Source organism: Siphateles boraxobius, unplaced genomic scaffold, assembly GCF_051911475.1.
Source record: "Siphateles boraxobius isolate OS27281-9 unplaced genomic scaffold, OSU_SipBor_1 65, whole genome shotgun sequence".
Classification (NCBI taxonomy): Eukaryota; Metazoa; Chordata; class Actinopteri; order Cypriniformes; family Leuciscidae; genus Siphateles; species Siphateles boraxobius.
In genome coordinates this window covers 14202902-14229510 of record NW_027509192.1, presented here as the reverse complement: position 1 = coordinate 14229510, position 26609 = coordinate 14202902, and the positions used below count along the sequence as shown (strand labels likewise).

General features: G+C 37.5%; 2 protein-coding genes across 8 annotated transcripts in view; one reads left to right on the top strand and one right to left on the bottom strand.

Moving 5' to 3' along the window:
* Positions 1-13403, top strand: part of scaper (S-phase cyclin A-associated protein in the ER) — a 108877-nt gene extending 95474 nt beyond the window's left edge. For all 6 annotated transcript variants that reach the window (XM_077211148.1, XM_077211146.1, XM_077211142.1 and 3 more), the window contains 3 exons: positions 9755-9946; positions 12229-12277; positions 12594-13403. In XM_077211148.1, coding sequence (XP_077067263.1) covers positions 9755-9946; positions 12229-12277; positions 12594-12697 — 345 coding nt within the window. In that variant the 3' untranslated portion in view covers positions 12698-13403. The remainder of the gene's footprint in view (positions 1-9754; positions 9947-12228; positions 12278-12593) is intronic.
* A 5001-nt stretch (positions 13404-18404) lies between these two features.
* Positions 18405-24567, bottom strand: isl2a (ISL LIM homeobox 2a). 2 transcript variants are annotated; one of them, XM_077211119.1, is made up of 6 exons: positions 24430-24567; positions 23832-24021; positions 22761-23023; positions 21213-21496; positions 20425-20592; positions 18405-19631 (listed from the first exon to the last, which is right to left on the bottom strand). In XM_077211119.1, the coding sequence occupies exons 1-6, from the start codon at positions 24485-24487 to the stop codon at positions 19515-19517; spliced, it is 1080 nt and encodes a 359-aa protein (XP_077067234.1). In that variant the 5' UTR covers positions 24488-24567; the 3' UTR covers positions 18405-19514. The 2 variants fall into 2 exon arrangements, with proteins under 2 accessions (XP_077067234.1, XP_077067233.1); XM_077211118.1 differs by having other exon boundaries at positions 18791-19631; positions 22758-23023.
* Between the last annotated feature and the right edge of the window lie 2042 nt (positions 24568-26609).

The window sequence follows — 26609 nt, the reverse complement described above, 5'->3', positions numbered from 1 at the left end:
GTGTTGTCTTCAGTTGCAGTGCGTTGAGCTTTCTCGGCCACCGTAAATATGCATCTGATCACTCTGCACAACAATCTAGAAACAATGTGGATCAAAGCCGCAACTACTGAATTAGCAAACTTTGCAAAACACAAAATGTATCTAAATGAACAGCAATTTGCAAGTAAAGCTTCATGTAGTCTCACACGGCTTATTTTAGCGCCGTAAAAGATCCTTTCCTCTCCGTCACTGAGGTGTGTATAATGTTTGGTCGTCATTAGATCAAGAGCAGGTGTACTTTTCTCCTTACAAACAACCAACACAATAGCAACAAAAGGAGACTGTTGAATAATGCAGTGACTCTGCCACCTCTGTTGGCTCTGCACTGTGTAGTAGGAACGGACATTGTTATCCTCCGCCTGGCAGTTGGCCCGTTCTTTGTTCAGTCCTGGTGGAGGGGGAAGGGAGCTGATCTAACCTGGCAGTACAGATCACAGATCAGCCTGGCATGAAGAAGTGGGAGTCCCTGATACCGTTTGCATGCTTCGTTTACCTGGAAGCCGCCGACTGCATGGCAGGTGTGACTACGCCACACTCGGTCGGGTTTTAGTTATGCGTGCATCACGTGGAAACCTCCTCCGTGACGTCTTAATGTCCCCTCCAGGGACGGGGAGGGGAGGGGTCAGAGTCCTCGCAATTTATGTGCTTCTAATTTAAAACATTTTTGCTCTTAATTAAAGAAACTGCCTTCATTTTTATAGCCGTTCAGTCCTTCTGTGCTGATGCCATCCAATTTAATTATTTTGATGTAGGTAATTAGCATTTGTTGGCCATTGTTGGGTTGATTTGCATATTATATTGGATAATTGAATGAAGGTTGATGATTGAATTAAAGGGGGGGTGTGACAGATGATTGGGCTTTGTGCTCACATGGGGGAACTTAAACGACGAGCGGGCTGGGAATAACGCCTCGTGAATATTCATATCTTCCCAGCCCACTTTGCTAATTTGAAAAATGCCAGGCTGCAAAGTCTTTAAACTTGTGACTTCCCTCCAGGACACAAGCTGCTGTTTTATGCTGCCATTTGGCTCGCATCAGGGTTTATTATTAAAAACAGCACCAACACTGGCAGGTGCACTGGAGAGAGGTGGAAAGAATGAAGTGAAGCTATTCAGCTGAGATGCATTTTGGCCAAAATTCTTGCTGGTAGGTCATATAAATGTAAAAATATGTTGGATGCACCTTCTACGTGTGTGCAGCCATCATAAGCTGATTTGAGGAATTGAGTCATGGCATCATTTTACGTTGTTAGTTGCCTGTTCTCAGGTGGCTTGTTGGTAAGCTAACATTGAGCTGCGTAATTTTCTACCCAGTGTTTCTTTTAACCACATTTTCATTTTTTTTTCTTGATAGTTGAATCGTAACATTTATCAGCATCAATATTGAACGTTATAGTTTTTTTGAATGTGTCAATTGTGTGTCTTTAGTATTGTAGCTGGATTTTTTAACATGCATACACACCTATTGATCACTTTGTTTCCTTCACTATTATTATGGGCTCTTTATTTTCTTGCATTTATCTTCCATTTATCGTCTTCCATTTGTCTTAAATTATTATTTTTATCCTTTGAAATTTTTCCATCTCTCTCTCTCTCTCTCTCTCTCTCTCTCTCTCTCTCTCTCTCTCTCTCTCTCTCTCTCTCTCTCTCTGCGTGTTTGCATAAAATTCTTTTACAGAAATAATTTTGAGCAAAAACGCATTGAATTGATCAAAAGTGTCAGTAAAGACTTGCACATTGTCTGACATTTTTGCAGTTTGCACAAAAATATTAAGCAGCACAACTGTTTTTTAACATTGATAATAAAAAATAACTGTTTCTTGAGTAGCAAATCCGCATATTAGAATGATTTATAAAGGATTGTGTGACATTGAAGACTGGAGTAAGGATGTGTGTGTGTGTGTATATATATATATATATATAAATGTTATGTATAGTCTTTAAACTTTGATGGAGAAAATGACAAGGCAGAGAGAAATGACTGCTATGGATGCCTGCTAAATTTCAAAATCAACCACACGGAGTAATTTTCTCTTCCTTGTTATTTTTCCCATCAACTAAATATACAGTATGCCTGCAGCAACACCAACCAATCGTGAAAAGCACTTCAACACATTTATACTGAATTAAATGACATAAACATCAGCGTAGATCTTGGCACTACGGCTCCGCCCCTCTCCAGTCGGATACTTGCCAGTGTCAGGGGCCCTGGTATATATCCACACGGCCCTCGTACAGGATAAATGGAGACTGGAGCGGGAATATTTGACTTTTTCAGACTAATGTAAGCACTGGCAGAAGACAAAGACGGCGCAGAACCTGCTCTGTCTCGCAGTGATTCAGCCAGCCTGTGTTTACATGTGTGCATCTGAGAAATAATGCAGCTCATAAAGGCAGGGAAAAACTACTGGGGGACATTTGTACTTTCCACATGGATATTATTCAGACCCTCACCCACAGAGCCATTTAGTGTGTGAGATATGCAGTCATAGCTGATAGGAAGTTTGTTTGTACTCAAGGGGGGCATAAAGGCTTTTGAATGATGGCCAACAGCAAAGAGAAATTCATTTTTAATATGGTTTAAAGTAAACGTGAAAACAAAATGTAGCCCCTTTACTATTTTAACACACATTCCTGGTCTTATTGTGAACAATTCATCAGATAATTGTAATACAATTTTTTTTTAAAAAGTCTTAATAACCTTTCATAAAATAAATGACTGTAGTTTACCTGATATAGTCATATAAACTACTGCTCAAACATTTGGGGTCAGTAAGATTTTTTTCATTTAATTTTTTAAGGACTGCTTACTATTATTCAGCAAGGATGCATTCATTTGATCAAAAGTGATGGAAAAGAAAAAAATCTATTGCAAATAAATGCTGTTCTTTTGAAGAATCCTGAAAGAATAAAAGTTGATGATAATTTGAAATTGGAAAATGTTTCTTGAGAGGATTTTTTTCTTTTTTTGAAGGATCATGCGAGTAATGATGTGTAAAATTCAGATTTGATAACAGGAATAAATTACATTTTTAAACTGTAGTAATATTTCACAATATTATTGTAATTTTGATCATATAAATGCGATCTTGGTGAGCATAAGACACTTAAAACATAAAAAACAGCCAAACAACATATATTTTACAATAGCCAACCAATTACTTATTGTTTTAAGGTGTAAATCATACAAGGTTACAAGAATAGCAAATCATTTTGATTTTTCATGTTGAGTACTTTATTTGTGGTTACGTTTTTTGTGTGCGTTTTTGGTGGTCAAACTGTGGTCCAACAATTACTTAGTGCTAGTAAATCTAGCTCACATATTTAGTTGAATCTGTTTTTATTGTAAATTGAACAAGGCAAAAAAAAGTTAAAATGGCCATAATTCACATTTCTGTTTGGACTCCAGTCCTGTCAGTCATCAAACATCCTCACTTTTATCTTGTAAGTTCTTCCAGGTGAAAATGTTATTATCTACACACTTGGTGTTTTAGGGACGATAGCGAGGTGAAGGCTAACAACCCTTTTAGCTTGTAGCCCCTACACCACCAAAAGTGCAAGATTGATTCAATCCACCACACTCACTTGTCTTATCATCTCACTCCCTTCTTTTTCTCTTTCACGCCTATCTCTCCTTCACGTGTCTGATTCTTCCCTACAAGTGCAGGGCTATCTCCTTTGTCCTCAAACCCCAGTGTTGTTCCTGGGCTTCTAATCCTTGTTTAACTGATGTTGAAACGCCTCCTTCGACAGTCCATTACCCACGGTTGATAACCCAACCCTCTTTGATTAAATGACCAGACCACCGTGGGATAGTGTTATTGAAAATCACCAAACGTCTTTGATTTTCTTGCAACAGGGATTGTAAAGGTAGCAGGCGGACAGATGTGATTGACGGCAGTGAGGAATATTTATGACCTACCTAAAGGGTGAATTCAGGTGCAAACATACTGGTATTTTCTTTTTTGTCATTTCTTTTCCAGGTTTCGCCCGTTTAATTTTGTTTGTTCGCCCATAAATCTTTCAGAGTTTAGGGCTCCGTTTGCATCTAATGCTGCGTTTGAGCATGATCCAGGTCCGGATGTCTTCTCGAGAAGAAAAGATTATCTTTCGCAGGATCGAAGATGACACTTGATTTATTAAGCAAACAGTAGTAAGTCAGTGATCCTTTGCCAATACACTGCCGAGCGGAGCCGTTTTTAGGGTGTTTTCATGACAAAGAAACATTTTTTCTGCTTTGAGAGATGAAAACCAACAGATTTTTTTTTGTCTTTTAATTTTATGTTTACGCCCGTGTACCAGTCACCGTCAGGTTGTCTGGATGGATGGTTAAGAGGGGGCGGTAGGCGTTGTTCAGATAAGGCCTTTCAGCCATAACTTCCTCTTCTGAGTGCTCTCTTTGCATTATAGTATGTAGGTCGACCTCCTGTCTTATCAGTGGCGAGAACATTCTCTCATCCTCTCGGTTTGGTTCATCTTTAAGGCAGAGCCATAGATTTGTAGTTTTGAAAGAGCGGACATCCCTGGTCCAGCATGGGACACTTGCGTCATCTCCTCCCATTTATATTGAAAAACAACACTTAGGCCAGTTTTACGCAGCACACGAAAGCAACACAGATTTATTTCAATGTCCATACAGCTTTCTCATGCTCTAGCAAGGCTTGACATTAACACCCGCTAAATGCGAGTGGATTTTTTCAGTGGCGTTTAACACAGTCACTTCTACTAGTAACTTTAGGGGGTTAAATTTTATTTATAATATGTACATTTTTCAATTGTAGTTTTTAAAAAAAGCATTGAAATAATAAACTAAGTGCAATGTAGTGGTCAAAAATATCTATTTTTCGATACATATCGATTCTTCATCTCTCTCTCTCTATCTCTCCGACACCAAGTTACACACAAACCTGCCACCCCTCACTCACTCGTTTCATTTGCTCCAGATGAATATTGTTGGTGTTACAGGGCTTGAATTTCGGCGTGGGATTACGTGTATTGCGCATAATTTTACTCATTCCCAAAGATTTTGTGCTCACACCCACAGTGCGCGCACAAAGCTGCCTCTCGGTATTAAATTGAGTTCGTTTTCGCTACTTATTGTGCTTAAATACACACAAAATAATCTCGAAATGCCGATCTATGCGCGCATTCACGTAAACACAGTCAGTTATGTTTGTGATCGTAAATAGTTTAGAAAGAAAATGCATGTTTAACAGTATAATGGATCTGTGCGTCAGGTCTAAAAGTGACAGCAGCCTAATATACCTGCTGCCAAATTATGAGATAATATTAAACATATCTATATGGCCAGTGAAAATGCTGAGTGACACCACAAGCTACAGCAGCTGGTGAGCGACAAATTTAATGTCAACTCTACACATAGAGTTTGAGTGCCGAGCCTATTTTATCCTGCTTTACATGTTGAACTTTGCAGAAATTATGGATAAAATGCAAAATAAACCTATTTAGCACTATAGTCCTATGCAATATAGGCAATTATGAAACAACATAAAATAATACAGCGAATTCATCATCCATTGTTTGAAAAAAGTATTAAAAACCTAAAATAATTAAAACATTCAAATAAATAAAAATAATAAATAGAATAAATAAATAAATTAATAATATACTTTGACATTTTCAGTCTGCTTTTGTTTTATTCTGATTTATTAGACATAGTTTTGTTTCTCTTGGGTCATCTTAATAGAAAGTTTATATTTATTTTACACACATTTATATACAATTTTCACAGTATTTATACATGAAAATATATGGCTGCATGAAGTCCCTTAAAAGGGACATCATATTTGTGGGCTTTGAAAAATTATGAAAATATATTCTGCCCTTTGTAGTTTGGTTTCAGTTCCGAATAGATTTAGTTATTATTTTTATGTAAATGTGGCATTCCTCCTCATGTAAATTAGATTTCATGACAGTCATATTTGCAATAATTCTCAATGGCCAACTTCCAAAATTCATAATTTATTTATTTTATTAAAAGAAATACTTAGTACAGCAACCAAGAAATCATTTTGTTTCCTGGATATAGTCTTAATACACATTTCACAATACATTTCACAATTCCTATCGTCTATTTTTTTTATCGGCATGGCTCCACACAACCTAACAGCCATCTATTTTACTGTCGGCATTCGTCTCTCCTCCGCCATCTTATCAAGTCTTCATCAAAGAACAAACCCCTGGCCCACAGGTCTCCTTCCTCTTCACCTTGAGCCGCTCATAGTGTGCATGTTTGCGTTTCACTGCGTTAACTTTATGCTCCCTTTGTTTTCAGTTGACAGGCCGGGAGTTATGTAATGGGCCGCCCGTAAAAGCGTGGCCCTATATGAAAACTCCAGTGCTCTCTACTTAAGACCAACACTAGACACTAGGCCTTGTCTCTTCCTTTTTTATGGCCATCTGTGTTAAAGCGGGGGAGGGATCGCTCCGGAATCGCAAGTTCAAACGCCTGCCGTTGCTTTTATGGTGTCAATTGCTGAATGGATACCTCTGCAAACGCTGGTACAGGAGGACTTGGCCGAGGTCTTAATCCAAGTTTGGGGCCGGTTAGGGGCAGGGTCATTTCTCTCGGCCAGGGAGAGGCGGGTGAGTTCATTGCCTGGGTTGGGGCGGTAGGTAACCTCTGCTCTCTCAGTGCTGTACGTCTCCCCTCAGTGGACACTTGAGGGGGACTCATTGTTTAGTTGTGTGAAGATGAAGCACCGCATGCTGACGGATTATGAGATGGCTGCGTGATTTGTGGGCGGAATGTGCACAAAACCACCACCCCCACAGATGGACACGCACTTGTACACTCTCACGTTGGGAAAGAATGATTTAAACCCAAATTTGTTCTGCTTGTTTTATGAATGAAGCCCTTTGAGTGTGTTTACATGTACAACAAAACACAGATAACAGTCGAAACCTTTTAAAATCAACATATTGACAACTCAACGATGATGTGTATAATAACTTCCCAATCGTTTCTCTGATAGAACATCCTATGAAAAGTTCTTCACGTTCATTTGCATTTACCTTGCTTGTTATCAGCTTGTTGTATGACAAGTAATCTAATCAGTCCAAGGAATATCCATTGAAGGTGCCAAGGGTCCATGAGGTAAACGGGTACCCGATGTGTCTGCAGCATTGTAATTTTTACCAGTCTCATGAATGATTAGAAATACAGCAGTATCTCTACCCCTCCCTAGTCTTGTCCAGAACTGATGGGAGAGATTGATTCTGTACTCTCTGCGTTTGGCCGCAAAAAGACCCTCCTTCATCTCACCCACCGTCCTGACACTACGCAGCTCCTAAGCTGAAAACAACCAGATGTTTTGCACCATTTGTTCCATAGTAGCAGAGCAAGAGCATTCATTTCAAACCTGCAAAAAGCTTCTGAATCGTGCTGTTGGTCATCGGAGGCCAGACAATCCGGGACTAGTCTTCACTCCAACTCTGAGTACCATTAAAGTGCCCCACTGTGGTTTTTTTTACTTGTTTTGGTCAGGCATCTTTAAACAGTTCCTGATACAGAGTGACATGGGCCTAAAGCCTTTGAACACTGCTGTAGAACTACATTTTTAAGGCACTTCACCTTTTAAATGATAAAAGTAGTGAGTTATCGCTTTGTTTGTCATGCTCTTAAACCCTTGAGGGGTATTATTAAAGTGGAGAATGCAATGGAAAGAGTATTGTTAAGAGTATTTTTAAAATCTTGTAAATCCTGGTAATTTATGTCACCCTTTTCCCTGGGAATGTCACCCCCCTCCCTTATGGTTTGCATTTGGGGCCGAGCAGCAATGGAGGGATGTGTGTACCTGTAATAGGGACTGTTTAACGCCCCCTCCCTCTCTTCATCTTTCTCCCCCAAATCCCTCTAGTAAGGATTTACTGTGCTGACCTCCCAACTCTCTGGTTCCCTTCCCGGGAGCTGAGGGCCTTCCCAGGCTCCCCAACCCAGTCTGAAGCTTGTAGCATGTAGGGGCTGTTCCTCGTTTTTTCCCATCCCAGGCACTGCATTTAATCAGTCCAGGCCTGCTGAGATTTGGTTTTAATTCTAATGGGTGGGCCGATTTTGACGGTGTGATTGAAGGCAGTGATAAATGAGGACTATACACCCAGTACGAACACCATTACTGGTATTACTTCATTTATTAAAGTGGAACTGGGCTTGTTTGCATGTTTTGCACAAGATTCAACTCTAAAACCTCACCCACAAACATGCATTTCAGCATGTTATAGACCTTAATATAGAATAGATGGTTCTCAAAGGTTGTGACGGGAGGTTGCAGTGACATGAACCTCAGTGAACAACCAACATTTGTCAGTTTCCTGTCGTTTCGTCAAATATCTTCGTAGGTACGTATGAAGGCCATCATTTTGTGCTTCCAACTCAAAGGTGTACCTCGAAAAACCTTCTGTTGGCTAGATTCTAAGGCAGCGTCGCATGTATCCTTTGTGGATAAAACAATGCATCAGTGAAAGCTCAGTGAAAAAATAAATCCAAAATGGTAGAGATGGGAAAAATGTTTTAAAAAATTCTGGATCAAGGTTTCTACTTCCTTCAGTTGAGAATACCATTTCATTATCCATTTATGAGCACTATTTATTCATATCACATCCTGTACACAAATATTTTAACAATTCTTAAAAGGATAATTCATGGTTTGGCCATCTGAGATTTCGGTATGGAGATAAAGATTAGGATCATGATTTTTCGGTAGTGTGTTTTGGTGTTTGTTGTTGGGTTTTGGCATCTGATAGTCTCACATAGCCAGATTTTCAGACTGACGGCAGAAGGTCTGGACTCCCTAGCAGCTTCCATTGGCCAAGGACCGCCCAGAGGCCGTCTTACTGACATGTAAAGCAACCAATCACAGTTTGTTTTGTTCCACATCATGTTAAGGGGCGTTAGAATATAACATTGGCGTCCCTACAATAACAGAACGGTGTGTTAAACTATTGGACGTATTTTAAAGAGTCTATCCCGCAAACTTTACATACTTCCAGCGTTTAGTTGATCCTGAGTAGCGCTCGTTGTCACAGTTGTAAACACAACGGCATTCTTCTTCCATGAGGGGGTTTGGCAACACGACACGCGTCTCCCGGGCATCCATTAGAATTCAACCAATCAGATGATGACTTAGAATATCCTGAAGTGTTTTCATTTACTTGTGCCATATGCATCAGAGGTTCAAGCCAGCGGCCGTGGGCGAGACTACAGAAACGGTGACGATAGACATCAGACTTAAGTTAACAAGCAGATTGAAATCAGTTCCACATTGAGTCTCCTGTGCGCAATTTGTGTAACGTGAGTTACTACCTATATAAAATGTTCCAAATTGGTCACTTATGAGATTCTATGTCCATTTCGATGCTGCCTAGGTAGGAAGTGGATAGCGAGCGAGGGAGCTCACTAGGTTTTGGAACGGAGCTCAAGTGTGTTCTCCCATGGGGCAAATCTGAACCTGTGTGTGTTCAGCGTACATGCTCAGCAGAAGTGGATGAGGCATCCCTGTCTATGTTTTATGGAGTGTAATTGTGCGCTGGGAGGCACTGCCCTCTATTTCTCCTCTTAATGGCTGTTTGTGTGTTGTTTTAGTGGCAGATTTACGTGCGGGACGGGCAGAGAGGGGCGGGTTGATTTACAGCTGGCTGTGGCTTTGGCCTCACTGGTTGCGTGTGTGCGCACGCACTGTCACTGTGTGTGTTCCAGGTGAATGTGCAGTCTGGCCGCCAGCCCAGCGTGTTGCAGAAACTGTGTCAGCTGCCGTTCCAGTATTTCAGCCACCCGCGACTCATCAAAGTGCTCTTCCCCTCGCTCATCTGCGCCTGCTACAATAACCTGCAGAACAAGGTCATCCTGCAACAGGAAATGAGCTGTGTGCTGCTGGCCACCTTCATACAGGTAAATCACACCTTCATACACACCATCACTCATGCAATTCACACTTTGTTTCACGAACGTATCCTCAAACCCTATTCCTGCTATAAAGGAGTGTGTTCACGGGAGCAGCAGTTTGCAACTGCAAACCAACACATTTACTGAATAAATCTCGGAACACATGGGATTAAAGCGGCAGTTTATTCGCAAACTTTTTTGTGGTATTTAGATTTTTCACATAAATTTGAAACTTGGATGGACACAACTCTACTTAAGTTTTACTCAAGAAACCTTTGCAAATATGTTCCTAGTTGATTAATCAATAAAAATCAATATGTCCGTTACAAAATTTTTAATTTTCTGATATTTTAAAATAACTTTCTCATATCCTAGCGTACATATAGCATATAATAGAACAGTTATAAATCGAAACAGTAACTAAAAATAACCATTTTTCAAACAAGCTTCTCTGAAAACTTATCCCATGTCCATTGGTCAAAACAACACAGTCCTGCCCCCCAAAATAACCCTATTGTCTCAGCCAATATGCACAGTGTTTCACTTTTCAAGGGAATCATTATGCAAATGATTACCTTTAATTGTACATACCTTTAATTATAGAAGCTTGTTACCACCACTGATAAAACTTTTTATCTCACAATTCTGACTTTTTTTTCCTCGTAATTACGAGTTTGTATCTTGGAATTCTGACTTTATAACTTGCAAATGCGACTATATATCACCCAATTCTTTCTTTTTCTTCACTCAGTTACTAAAAACAAGGTCAGAACTGTGAGATTCAATTACATTGTAAACGTATTAATTTGGCTTATATACATTGCGACTTAGAGTGAATTTAAGTTATTGGTGTATTCCCTGGGAATCGAACCCATGACCTTTTAGTTTCTAGTGCCCCATCACCCCCCTAAAAGAAGCAGCTTCCTTCGCTCAGATGGATGATTTCCTCTGTCTGTTTGAGTGGATTTACCTGCCACTACTTGAGCCTCCAGTAAACACCCTCTCCCTTCATCTTCTTCCTGACAGCGCTCTCCACACTACATCGCCGCTGCCATTACTTACAGAGAGATTAGCTCTTACTCCAACCAAGACAGGGAATCGTCATCTTAGTCAAACAATGGAAAGACTGATGATGTCCTGCAACTTGACATCAGTTGCTGAGGTCGACAAAAGCTTAATCCACTTTATCCAAAACTTAATAAAAAGGAAATTTGGTCCTTAAATAATTTTACTTGACTAAATAACCCTATTGGTTCAGCCAATGCACAGTGTTGCACTTTTCAGGGGGATCATTATACAAATTGTTTACTTTGGGTGCTTCTCAATATCCCTCCTCGTCTCCTCGCTCCTCTGTCCTCCATCCTATGACCCGTGTATCCTATGCGGAAGTGTTTTATTGACTAAACGTTGCGCACGTATACATTCTCCTCCCCCTTCACATCGGTCACAATAATTTGAATTTACACTTTACCCTTGCAGTTTATATAAACCACACAACTCACATATTTCAACGGGGTATCTTGCTTTATTATTATTCATTATGAATTTCTTAAATAAAAAAACTTTAACAACATAACGGCAGATCCTTTGAGGGCTGCTGATGACGCTATGAAGTGACGCTCGAGTGATCAAGTATTCCAATGTATAAAAAAAGCTTTCATTCGATCCTCAGTCCTCATTTTCTTTCCTTGCGTCCTTCCCTCACAACCTGCAGGGGGAGGAGCTGACGCGCTAGGAAAGAAAGAGAGAGAGAAAGGAAACGAGGATGCACAAATAAGAAATGAGAAGCACCCCTCTTGTTTTATGCGAATTATGGAAGCTTGTTTCTGCCACAGAATAATTTTTTTTTTTTTTTTTTTTTTAAGATAATTGCGGTGTTTTTTTTTTTTATCTAACATTTTTTTCCCCCTAAACTTAAGAACTAAATTCACAGTTCTGACTTTATATCACATTTGATTTATATCTCGTAATTCTGGCTTTTTTCTCGCAGCTGCGAGTTTATATCTCTCAATTCTGACGTTTTTCCTGCGATTCTGACTTTTATAGCAATTACAAGTTTATCTCGCAATTCTGACTTTTTACTTGTAATTGCGAGTTTATTTCACGCAATTGTGAGAAAAAAAGTCAGAATTAGGAGATAAAAATTCACAGTTACCTCTTTTATTTTTTATTCAGTAATGGAAACAAGCTTTCATAGTGAATATCTGTCTGGGATAAGAGAATGTTTTGATCCACGAGCATCACCAACTGGAATAAATAATGAAATCTGTTCATTTTGTGTAATCCAGGACTGTGCCACCAATGAGAACCAATCGGACAGCAAAGCTTCACAGCCAGGTGAGGAATATATTCACCAAATTTGAGGAAAAACAAGTCATCCATATGAAATCTCAATACATCTTTGCATACACGACTGACGATATCCAGCTTTAGACATATATTTAAATTATGCTTAAATATACATTTTAAATTAGATGAATTGTCTAAATATTTACAATTGTGAAATGGATCCAGGAATCCCCATATTCTTTTCTAAAGTGCATTAGTTAAAAATAAATGAGCTTTATTGCTCACAAAAGGCTCCTTCAATCTGGCATTGATTCAGTGCTTTACTTCCTGTGTCAGTGTTAAACCTCTGATCTTTCTCCATCAGAGAAGGGCTGGGCTCCTCTGAACTACTGCGAGCTCTCCAACCGCTTCCCCAGAGACCAGTGGGACTCCGCACTTCAGTTCTTCCTCAAGAAGCAGGAGGAGTGAGCGAAGGAGTGCAGTCATTTACAGAAGCACATTACACACATTGACAATGAAACTTAATGTATATTCCACAATGCATAACTGTTCTGGAGGTTTAGGGTACAAATGAAGACAGCCATCAGACCTCCATCGAAGCCGTCAATCAGTAGTGAGTCATTCCTAGTGGTTTTCAAGTAACTGTATATTAGCATATATATTAGCGCACTGAAAAAAACTGACTTGTCATACACGTGTTTATGAGCAATAGAATGTTTACAAATAGTTTCATTTACAGGATTTTACCTTAAATACATTTTTGGACACATTCAGTGATTTTTGTTTTTCACAAAAGATAATCTTGTTTAATGGTTGAGTTTGACTGATATTCTGTTGTTTTGTAAATAAAAAGATACTGGGGAATGAAGTGGAATAAACTGAAGCCCTCGATAATTTAGGGAGAATGACGAGTTACCTCATCCGCCGGTTTTCATGTTTCATATTTTTCAATGCATAAAGAGGAAGATTTCTTCCTGTAGCTGACATGTTTGTTGTTGTTGTCTTTCTTTGCTTGTTCGCTTTTTTATACTGTAATTTATACACGATTTCAACACTTTTTTTTCTTTTTTTTTGCTTGTTAACCTGTTTTCTGTCATTTTCTCAGTGTATTGAAGCACTTAAAAGTTTAATTTAAGAAACGGATGAGTTTAATAAAATATTTAATACTGCTCAATCGAAGTTATTCTTTCATTTGTAACAGAGGATGAAATATTGTTTACCAGAATATGTTTTTGGACCAGCACGATCCAAAAGTCAGAGATGAAATTGGTTTTTTTTATACAAATGTTTTTATTTTTGAATAAAAGCAATTGTGTAAAAAAAGGAAATGTAAAATGTTTAGAATGTCTTAGTATTTGGTTTGACTCCCTTTTGCCTGAATATCGTGAAGTTTGTCAAACCTGATGATCGTGTTCTCAAGCATTATTTGGGACGATCTGAAGAGCATTATAAGCTTCAATGGAAGCAAGACCATCTGTATACAAAGGAGTTCAGGTTTGTTCTTGTGATTAGAGAGCTAGAAACAATGCAGCATCTGAATTATTATTTTATAAATTGACATCATATTGTTTCTTTGCTTAACATTTTTAAATTCCTACAGCTTTGTTTATTCAGTTTTAAATTACATTTAGAATCAGACCCTCAATGCGATCTTAGACTTTTTAGATTCTAAAATATTGTGCATGAAATATATTTACAATCACACTGTTTTATACTCCAATGCCTAATTGTGATGTTATGTAGAAGAGATATAAGAACATTTCTCTTTAAAAAAAAGTTTTAATTGAGAGCTTATGTATTTATTAAGTTCTTTTAATGGAATTTAAGTTGAAATGACTCAAACATCTAAGTTGATTGTACTTAATTTAAGCCAGCAACATTTTTTTTTTTTTACAGTGAAATGCAGTGGAGCTGGAACCTGAAATGTGGGTTAAAACGGCATTGTAAAAGGGTTGTGGCCACATAACCAGGGTCATCGCTGGCCCCGGGGCTCCACAAACAGCCCGCTTTCTTCCGTCCCATCCTTCTCTCACACACACTCTGAATATAGTCTTCTCTGTACCTGTGTGACTCACCGAGTGAGTCACTCAATACATGACTGTGTCAACATGCACTGGAGCCTCTGGGTCAGACTCACTTCCAGTTTCATAAGAACTGTGGGGGGGGGGGGGGGGGGGGGGATATCAAATAAAAAAGTGATAAAATATTACTTAAAGTCACTTGGATTGTCTGAGACTTTTTTTAAATGCTGCTTTTAGATTTAGTCCAGTAAAATGAATGCATTTTATGTGAGATCTAGATGATGGGCTTTGAAATGGAAGTGGGTGTATATGTGACGACTTGAATGGGAACTGTTTTTATAGTCCATGGCGTTATTTGCCTTTCCGAAACCATCTGAGATCTCGACGTTCTCGTTATTTTGGCAGAGGAACAGGGGAACGCTGTGGCCCTTTCCGTCCTGTCAGTTAATAAATCATGAATTGGATTGCTAAATCTGTTGTCTGAATGTCTCTTGCATTCATTGAAATATTTATCTTATTTTTTAAATTTAATTAAGAAACGCGGCTGTGAAGAAGAAACTCGTTTTTATAATGGCATTCTAAAGTTTTTATTTATATATAGATAGATAGATAGATAGATAGATAGATAGATAGATAGATAGATAGATAGATAGATAGATAGATAGATAGATAGATGAACAATAACAATGTTATAACAATTATATATATATATATATATATATAGATAGATAGATAGATAGATAGATAGATAGATAGATAGATAGATAGATAGATAGATAGATAGATAGATAGATAGATAGATAGATAGATAGATAGATAGATAGATGAACAATAACAATGTTATAACAATTAACAATGTAATTTTTTTTTTTTGGTCAAAATGACTGTTTTCTCAGTGTGGGAATAGCTCTGTCAAATAAAAAGGTGATGCAATAGCAAATTACAGACAATTATTTTACGGGTTTTTATTCGTGATAAAACCCTTCGAGGTTTTATTAAAATGGCGCTTGTTTGTTTAAATGTTTGCTTCGCTACACAGATAAATAAAAGAAAATTTTATTTGTGTTCAAGAAAAATGTCGAGTTATTTTCCTGCATTTTGTGTTGCCTACGTTAAACTTAATATTGTTACATTGTAATCACTTATACCGAAATTATTCCTTGACTTTGATTAATTATTCCTATATACTTTGACTTTCGTATGCCTTGCCAATTTAGTTGTTTTTTTAAACACATAATATAGGGGGGGGGGGGGGGGGGGTGTAGGCTATTGAATGTTCTTGCAGTGAAATTACAATCTTTTGCCTGTTCTCAGCATCAACATAGGCTATATTTGAATATAGATTATTTCGTTGTATTTAAAAGTTTGAGCTGGACTATTGTGACAGTTTTAAATTAATTGTAAGGAATAAATTAAGCTTGAATGTATGAAACGACAAGACATTTCCATAAAGGGGCATGTAGGCTATTAGTTGTTTGGTTTAGGAGTCAGATGTGTTTAAGGTTTCGATTTATAAACTATAAGGTTAGCTAAATACTTTGACATTTCACATTAAAATGACAGACAGGGGAGAGTTGTAATTAGTAAAGACTTTAAAGATTTGTTCTATACACACATGAACTTGGCTTAAGTGTGCGTTTATTTAATTAGACCTAAATTATTAAATTAGTGGCGGAATTTGAACCAAGATGCGGCTTTTGACCTCTGGCCATGACATCTGAATCGTTATTTCTCCCGAAAGCAACCATAAGCGCTGCATGTCGCCAAACCGTCGTCATTCCGAAGAAGAGTTGTTTTATTTGAATCCAATTAAGCTTTCTTAATTTCCTTCGATTTATTGGGGTGTAATCCGGATCAGATCTGCACACCGTTTAGCAATTAAAAATCATCAAAGATATGCCTATTTTTTTAAGTAGGCCTATTTCTAAGTATATTTTAGAATTCGTATATTTTAACAGAAGACTATGCGTTATAACCATATGCGTTGGTTCTCAAATTAGCCTGGCATAGTTTGCATTTCATATCCAATAAATGCAGTTATTTGCATTTTCTGAAGCAAAATAGTTTTTACAAGCTAGCAAATGATTGATTCGTTTTTGGTGGGTATAAGTTTAGGTTTGGGCTTTGTTTAATTGAACTATTGTCTGTCGTCTTTGCAAACAGAATCAACACTTTCACAGAATGAGCTTTTGCGCCTCACACAACACCTCAGCGCAGAGGAAAACGGCATAGATTGTAAAAGGAGTAGATGTAAAGATTTATTCATAAAAAAATCCCTACACCAATCCAGTAACCTATGTAAATAATCGCTCTGAGATTTTGCCGTTAGATTTAATCGCTGTGAGATTTTGCTGTTCGATTTTGAACCGAACTTCTAACTCCTCAATGCAAGATTTTCAGTTTATTTCATAAAGACCCTATAAGATCGCCTGACTATGGCATGTTTTTTGTCTTTACGTATTTCCTAGTTAAACAGGAAGCTTGAGCGGGACATGTGGAAGGCCTTGTTTTGGTATGCCATAACATAGCTGCTTTGGATTTTTCATACTTTCTGTTTGAATTCGACGAAAAAGTATTTCTCCACCACTATTAAAGAACACTCTTGAGTATTGTGTGATACATGAATGGATATAGGCCTATTTAAGCTACTGACATAGCCTACATCCGACATATATGTTAGCAATGTCAAGTGAAATAGTAGCCTAGCACTATAGCCAGGGGCTATAGCCACACATTTAACCTCCATTTAATTATCTACAACACTTACAGTTAAAAAGAGCAGACATTAGATGTCACTGTCAATAGCATGCACTTTTTGCATAATATGGAAGTAGGCATACCGGTATCTGAATTGATACTTGCTAATCATTTGCTGGCATTGGGGGAGGGGCGTTGTCATTCCAAACAGCATTTGATTGGACAGAAATCAGGAGTGCAGGATGAGTCATCAATATTTTGTTCCATTTTCAGAAAGAAAAAGAAAGTAAGTTTGTCAACATTGTATGGCAGAACATTGTTGTCTCAAAGCGTATGGACTAAAAGCCACCAAACACCTTTTTCTGATTTCCCAGGCTATTAAAAGTTTAACATTTATTATAATTTATTATTTTTTTAAACTATAATTGTAAACAAAATAATGTTTAAATGCCTGAATTACTTGCAGAAAATGAAGAAAAATCAGCGTAGCAACAAAATTACAGCGCTGCCTTACAACTGCTTATCCTCCAGAGAGTTTAGTTATCTGACAAACAGGATTATCTTGCCACAACGGCCCGCAGTGATTTTGGTCTGATCTTCTGGTGTCCAGCGGCTATATCTCCTGACTCGGATTGAAAAGAAACCCTGGACATGCAAGGGTGCGTTTGCCGAAAGGGAGTCCCGTTAAGAGAGAGGTGCTTCGGGTTTGTTGTGCTTCCATTCAGTGGATCATTTGCAGGTGATGCCGAGCGCAGATAAGCGGCCGCCGATCCCTGTCCTCCGTCTAGACTCACAGCTTTACGAGCAACAAGAGATTGATCACTACTACGGGAGGGCTTCAATTACTCATTCAGTATCCGGTCGGTACGATATTTAAATAGATGGATAGATAGATAGATAGATGTATATTCATTCGAAGCCTCCGTTAAGGGCTGAATGTGACAGATCAGGGATCTGTGATCATGTTATGGCCTCAATATATCAATGCATCTTTAAACGTGATTAACCAGCAGATTATAGACTTTGGTTACAATGTATTTGGTAACACTTTATTTTACAGTGCCGTTACATTTGTTACATGTTCTTACCATAGTAATAACAGTAAATTATGCATAATTACATGCAACTATCCCTCAACCAAATCCTAATCCTACCCTAACCCCATAAGTAGCTAATGTAGTTAATTAATATTACTCAGTACTTAAATGTATAATTACACTGTAACAGTGACACCTTAAAATAAAGTGTAACCCTTTATTTTAAGGTTACAGTGTAATTATAGCTACAATTAAGTAGGCCTATACTAAGAAATAATTATTAACTAGCCTACATGTTCTTATTATGGGGTTAGGAATATGGTTTGGTTTAGGGTAAGTTGCATGTAATTATGCATAATTTATAGTTATTACTACAGTAGGCTAACTACATATAAAATGTGTAACAAGGACACTGTAAAATAAAGTGTTAGGGAGACTTTATTCATAGCTATATTTATCACTCAAGAAAAACGGTTAATTTTTAATGATACCAAAACCCATATTTTCTGCACACTATCTTTATAGGTTTCATAAAGAACCATGCTTTGAAAGAGCAGCATTATAATCTTATCCCCAAAACAAAGAAGATTTTATGTATAATGTGATTCTTTATAATCAGTATCCTATAACAATATTCCGTCTTTATCTCTGTTACACTTTCCCCAAAACGAAGCAAAAATATAGACATGTATATATATATATGATATATATACATACATACAAAACAATAATGTACGTCTGTATAGGTAGGCCTATAACGAAAAAAAATAAATAAAATTTCATAACAAATTCAGATAACACAACACTGCAGTTATTGACTATTTAATTTTGTTCACGTTTCTCCTGTTCTTTTTACTAGATCTTTGGACAGTTATTTCCCGTCCTATATCCAGTTGTACTATGACTGAAGTGTCTTTCATCTTGTTATAAAAAGATACGTGTAAAGGTAACATGATATGGTTGTCTTTGCATGCAAGCTTTCTCAGACATAAACAGCATTTAACGTATTTTATTTAGGTAATTTCTCACTTTTTGGTATGGACGGTTGTCCTGACAATAAATAACAATAACTTACTTTTTTAAATCGAGAAGTTTATACAATCTGTCATCCATTCGTTAAGATAAAATATTTTACAGCTCAGTTTTATACATCTTCGGAGAGATCATGCGCACTAAGACAAAAAAAGTAGATTTTTGTCTAATTTGGAAAATACCACTTGTTGATAAAGCTAAACATTGATGGTCTTGAATAAACACTGTTAAGACTGTTGCTTTCATAACTGGTCCATAATCAAAACCAAAATAATGTGTTCATATTCCGTAGGACGTCCTGGATATACGGTCCAAATGCTTTAAAAACAGTTTTGTAACACGTCTGGAAACCCCAAAGTCGCTTGGAAAGGCTCCTCCGTTTGGCAAACTGTTTAAATCCATCTTGTTTAATCCCTTTTTCCGTTCGAGGCGGTGAGGTGATGGGATTTCATGCAGGGCGGGTGAGGGCATGCTGGGGCAGGAGTCTCCGGTGGGCTCTCACGTCTCCACGGGACTGGGCACCATGCTGTTGGGGGTGTCGGGTAACTGCGATGACAGAGAGGTCACATCACTACCAGACGAGTTACCCAGCGAACCCGACTCGGAAAATGACACCTATAGAAGGGTGAGGGGAAGAGTTGGGAATCAGTAGGCTGTTCGATAGCTGTCAACATGCTGAGACTAGGTACAGCTGCGGCCCGAATTTGATTAAATGACAGAGTTTTACATACGATTTGCAATTGACATTTACATTAGCCTACACAACTTTGGCATGGTGTTACATAACAGACAAGATAAAGATAGGCTAATAACCAGTGTGCGAATTAACAGAGCGTGGGATCAACTTTTCAAAGGAATTTCTGTCTGAAATTTTCGCGCCCTTTTCGCGCCCTTACAACAAGTAAACAAATCGTTTTCTTTCTTTCTTTTTTTTTGTTATTTATCATTTTTGTCTTAGGCTACACATGGGATATGTAAATTTATACTAAAGTACTAAATATTGGCACTTGATTATGTTCTGTCGATGTACCACCCGATATACGCTAGAGCTAGACTCTACTGTTGCAACAGAGTTCGGACAATCTTCTAGTCAACTTACATTGAAACATTTAAAAATCCTGTTAACGAACAGGCTGTGTGCCAACATATAGGCCTATATGGAAAAGTTTTTTTTTTCTATTAAGTAAAAAATAATTACAATACAGTGTTTGCTTGAAACTAGAAGCTACTGCAAAATATCGTTAGAAATAATGGCCAAATGGTAGCGCTTTAGACCTAACAATCTGTAGTCAGCTTAAATTATATGAATGATAATTTTGATAAAAGAAAAAGAGTCGGGATGGAATGGAGGAGCACATTAAAGCCTAGTTGTTAGGCCTTGTAAGTGTTCGGGGATGGCAGTCCTCACCAGCTGTTGGAAAGCAGGCTGGTCCAGGTCACTCTGTAAGGCAAATTCGCTTAAGGCTTTCCACGGAGGCTGATAGGTTTGAACTTCTACAGGATTTCCCTGGACCGTGGTGTCATGTCTAATCGGGCTCCCTGCCACCAGAGGCGTTCCCGTGAGACCTTGAAGATTCTGCAAAAGGTTGAGGAGAAACCTTAGCGACACAGCTATCATATTTCAATTTCAAAGAAGCTTAACACTTTAGGTGGGAATTTCAAATGTGTTCAAAATCATTAAAAAAAAAAAATCACAGCCATTACATATTGCATTTTGAATGTTTATATTACGAAGTGAATAATTGAACCACAAGATAGATAGATTGCTGCCTTACATTTTTAAGTTGGCCTACAATCAATTTGGATGTTTAAGTCATTTCAACTTAAATTACATTAAACTGACTTAAAAAAATAGTTGATTCTTGTATATAACTTATCAAAATAAGTTAAACAATTTTCAACGTTTTTACGAGTTAAAGCAATGTAAAAACATGTTATATTGATCATATAATATTTTACAGATAGATAGAGGATAGCCACAAAAATGTGGCTAGCCTATGTAACATCAAGACATTTTTAATGTCCAAAGAAGCATAAAGTCAACTCGATTATAAGCAATATTAGCAAAGAACCCTTGAAGAAACTTTATTTGAAGGGTAGTTGTAGTCAAAATAAATTTTGTAGGCTACCTAAAGCAAATTCGTTGATTGCCATCACTCATTAGAATTAAGTAGCCTACAAAACTGATATTCCTACCGTTTTGTCGCTGTGTTGCTGTTGTTGTAGTTGTTTCATAAGTATGGACCTCTTCTTGTCTTTGCAGCGCTTGTTTTGGAACCAAACTCGTATGACGCGAGGGCTCAGACCGGTCATTTCCACGAGCTGCTCCTTCATTAGTGCGTCCGGTCGCGGGTTTGCGTTATAACACGTCCGGAGAGTGTGAAGCTGCTTTTCGTTTAATACTGTCCGAACACGCGTGGTCTTCTCAGACTGCTTATGAACGTGGTTCCGGTGAGGTGGCTGCCGAACTGGCACAGGTTCTGCGAATAAAATAGCCATACGTGTGAATCACTTTTCGGCTTGAGGGGTCATTTCATTATTTAGACACACTGCAGAAGAGCACGCTTACTTGAAGGTTAAATTGTGCAAACACACATCGGTCTGTAGCCAAGTGCGTGTCAGTCAAAACACCTCTTAGGGCCTTCAATATGCTCTCAACTTTGCTGTATGTGCAAAATGTTGAAGGATCGACATAGGATATAAAAGTATAACATGCAATAAGTGCACCATCTTACAGAGCAATAAGAGGGTTAAGTAGTGACACATAATCGAACAGAACATTTGTATGGTTTAATGCTGTTTAAGCTTTTAGTTAACTACCAGATGTCAAAGCATTAGAGTCCAACATTTAGGCTAAACCGTTTTTTTAGTAAAATGATCTAAATACAGGTTCAAAATGAAACGTTAAAAGTACAATTTGTCGCCTATCTAATCAATAATGTATATAAGAAACAAACAAAAAAACATTTTCTACTCTGATATCTGATGACATATCCTACCAATCTAACAGCCAAGAAAATAAATTAACTAGCCAACACTTTATTTTACATTGTACATGTTAGGCCTACGTATACTTTCCATATTAATAACAGTAAATTATGCATAATTACATGCAACTAACCCTAATCCCTAACCAAACCCTAATCCTAACCCTATTAATATTACTTAAATATATAATTACACTGTAACAATGACACCTTAAAATAAAGTGTAGCCCAGAACTCTTTATTTATATATCGCAATATTGCACTTTTCTTTTTATTAAGAAAATAATAAACTAAGAAAAACGCTGTTTCCAACCAAACGCATAAACGGTTTCAGATTAATTTCACATCATGTTAATTCAATCATAAATATCATCAAACAATCTCAGCCGGCTACAAGTAGGCCTACGTGCCATGAGGGGTTTTACACGAAAACAAATATCTTCAAATTGGCACCGAACACAAGCTACTTGGAAGTCTGTTAACACAATTTCACAAGCTGATTAGATGTAACAGAGAACTAAAGTCGGGGATCTCATAGTGGCCGTTAGTAGGCTATTATTTCACAACAACAACTACTACAATAACGAAAATATTAATATTATTATTAATATTAGGCATGTTATTTTGTGACACTATTGCTGTTACTACAGCACCCTAATGAATTATAAATATAGACAATTGTGTGTAACTTGGACATTGCTTTTATTATTATTAATAATAATAATTTTCTCAATAGTATTTTTATTGTTACTACTACCTGGGATGTGCAGGGGCCTGTTGGAGTGAATGTTCCCGGGACTGATGGGGCTCCCGGCTGAAGCGCGCTCCATGAGCAGCCCGTGATCCGCCCGGCAGAGCAGCTCATCATCCCGCAGAGAGAACTCATCTCCCGGGAGCAAATGTCTGCTGCACACCGAGCACCTGAAACACTCCATGTGATACACGTTATCCCGGGCCCTCATCACCAGGTCACTGCTGCAGAAACCGATGTTGCATTTGGCGCATTTGATCCCGAATAATCTGCAAATTCCAGAAGAAACATTTGCTTATTTTTACTGTTTGTTTCCAAAACCGTCCAACTCATCTCAGCTCGATTTTACAAGGCCAAGAAATACGGATCGTAATCACAATTGTAACTATTTTCTTAAAGCTTGTAGCCTATATAATTAATAAGTGTTATAGACTACAATACACACATTACAATGCATTTATCCTTTCATAAATAATTGCAAGCACAGTTACGCATATATTCTTAGTAAACAGTAGGCTACAACACATTCAAACACTGTGTTTGACTGTTTTATTCTTTACAAATATGCTACCTAGAGTATTATAACTGAGGTTTCATATATTTACGAGAGCATATATACTGATATAATAAGGTGTGTATAAGACACAATGAACACAATGCTTTAGCTTATTTTCTTTACAAAGCAAACTTTAAAACAATACTGAACAAACACCGGTATTAAAAAAATCAAGCATGGCAATGCTAAACCAAACATTTCTGTATTAGCCTAATCACTCTCAAGCCACGAAATAATGGAATTTTGCTGACAAATAATTAGTTTCCACTAAATAGGCTTTCTTAGTTTTTTGTATGCTTTATTTTATTATAGCCTATAATGTAGGCCTATAATATAGGCTATATTTTTACCTCTGCAACAAAGGTTGTTTAAATGCTCTTCTTTAGTTTATGATAAAAGTGCAAAACAGCATGCAGAGTTTTTCCTTATCTCTAGATCGCTTTGGGTCAAGAATCTGTGAAAAAGAGGGCCTCGACGAAATTCCAAAGCTGTGAAATCACAAATATATGAGTGACTCGTACCGTACGTAATCTCTCTTGCAATAAGTCTTGCCGTCCCGGACGAAGCAAGTGCACGTCTCATCCAGGTACTGACTGCATTCTGCGCACTTCAGACAGGCTGCGTGCCACTCCAGGTCCGGGGACACTCGCAGGATGTACTGATCGTGGATCTGACTTCCACAGCCTACACACATGGCGATTCCAGACTTCTCTGGATATGGAGAGTAAGGATTAGCTAGTGTCCTCCGACTGCGCTTCTATATAGGCTGTTTAATCCCCCCGAAACACCGCCGTCGTGCAAAATGAAAGATTATAGCTGATGCATCCACTTTTGACATGCCACAAGCCCATAAAATGTCGTTATTTTTCCTGTGTTATTTCATATTGGTTCGTGTTTTTTTTGGCTGCACCAATAGGCTATTGTTTGCAGATAAGTCATGCTTGGCACAAAAAATAATAACATAAGCTAGTCGACATAAAATAATATTTTGATAGCCTGTAGTAGGCTTGTCTACAGGGGGATAAAAGTTCTTATTGTCTCGGTGTAATGTTAAACTAATTTTTGCATTAACGATATTCAAAGTTCAAAATTTAGCTAAAACAAACAGCCAGCACTTACTTTTTGAATGATCCCCCATATCACCCAAGAAAGAAGGATGGGTTAGAATATCCACCATACAGGAGGGTTAAGGCAGAAGGCGTACAGATGAGGAAATGGAATGGGAAACTGCCTCGTCCCGAGCTGACTAATAACTTCTGGCCGAAGAGCCTGTGGGAAGAGCAACACACAGACACTGGTTCTGACGTCACCGGGGCCCTGACGTCACATGCAAACCTGGACCACGCGCGTCCCCGAATGTGATATCAGCAACAGCCCGAAGAGATCCGACCACGAGAAATGTTTTGAATATTGTCTACCGAGGAATTGAAGATTAAACTCACACTTATGTTTCTCCAAACAGTTGCAACGGTGAACAAAGCACACAAGACAAGTAACTGAAAATTCATTAAATAGTGAGTATGTTTTAAGTTATTTTAGTGCCAGTATTGCATTTAGGTGTTCAATGAGAAGCTGGACCAAAGTATGATTATCTGCGGGTTTAGACTGTATTTGTTATCGGCTACTCGTACTGACATTATCAAAACAAAACTAGAATGAGGTTTTAAATATGTATTAACTTATTTCCAAAATATTCTGCAAACTTTCCTAAAACAAATAAACATTTAGCATATAGGCTACATTCGTTTCGTTGCTTTTAAAAAATTTCGTACGGGAAATCCATGTGAATTTATGTCCATGTGTTACAGTGAGCCCCCTACTGGACATCAGGATATCTTCATATATAGTGTATGCCTATCACATGGTTTCATATTTGTAATATAGTTAATAATCCGTTTATGCCAGTCTAACAAAATGTACAATTTAGGTAGAAAATAACTGACTGTAAATATAAAATAAATTCTACAGAAATACTAAATTGCAACTGTGCAGTGCATTAGAAAAAACGGCTTTGAGTATTAAAAATGTCGAGAGAAAATTTAAATTTTTTAGTTTGACTGCGTATTTAACGTGTTTCAAACCCTATTCATCTATTTAGGCTTCTTTTTGCGTTTCCATTGAAAATTATCATCGTAAAATTGTCCGACATGGACCTGCGTTCTTCGGTTAGATTTAATCTCTCTCTGCTTCTATGGAAAATGTCAGAAGAAAAGACTCACAGCACAAGTTTGCTTAGAACGGTTCTTTTTTGCTTGAACTACACGGACATTGCATTAAACTGTGCATTTTATTGTGAATAATTCGCTGACATTTCCAGTTGGTAAAACTTAGAAATGAACGTTTAACTGCTGCTGATTGAGTAAACTCAGTTCGAAGATAGGCTAATATTATTATCAACTCACAAATAGTCAAGACAATTGATTACTTTTATTTTTACTTTTACTTTTGAGTTCAAAATCCACTCTTGTCACGACATTTGAAGTTAAGGACGATAAATAAGTTAAAATAACTTTATGTCATGTTTTACAGCGTTCTTGCTTCTCCCTAAATTAAACTCAGCTGGTTTGTTCTGTCCATTTATTTTAGGTCATATTTATACTTAAATATAGGGGGAAAAGTCCATAGCTATAGGCTATTTTAAAATGCGACCATAATGAATAATTTCGTTTATTTCCCTCTGAAAATGATTCGGACAAGAATCATGTTGAAAGTCGTGTTGTGAATCAAAGTGACCGCGTGTCGAACCTCACCTTTGACTTTGACCTCTAACCCCGCAAAGAAACACTTTTAATTTAGGCTAAGAAACCATGTTGGCTCCATGAGAGGTCAAAAAGAGACATCTAGGAGATTGCTTGTAACCTATAGCCAATACTTTTTACGTGTTATTGGTTTCAGTCAGTTGACAACCATTTGTCGGCGATTTAAATTCAATACAAACGGATTGAATGAATCAGATTGATTGAACAAATAGGCTACAGCGGAAAACAATGGTCCGAATACAATAATAGCCTAACTTTTTAATTTGAAAATAAAATCCATGTACATAGCCTACATAATTAATTTTTCATTTTATTATATTGTATCATTTTATTTTTTAGTTTAATTGAACAGTCTATCTTGAATATAGGCCTATTCTTTTAATAAATTTGTTATTTGATAAATCGCAATCTTTTCCCTTTTGTCTTGACCATGTTTTACACATGAACACAACCCAAATCTCATAGACACTGTAAAAAAATATATATGATCAATAAGTTATGAAAACATGTTTTTTACATTGCTTTAACTCATCAAAATAT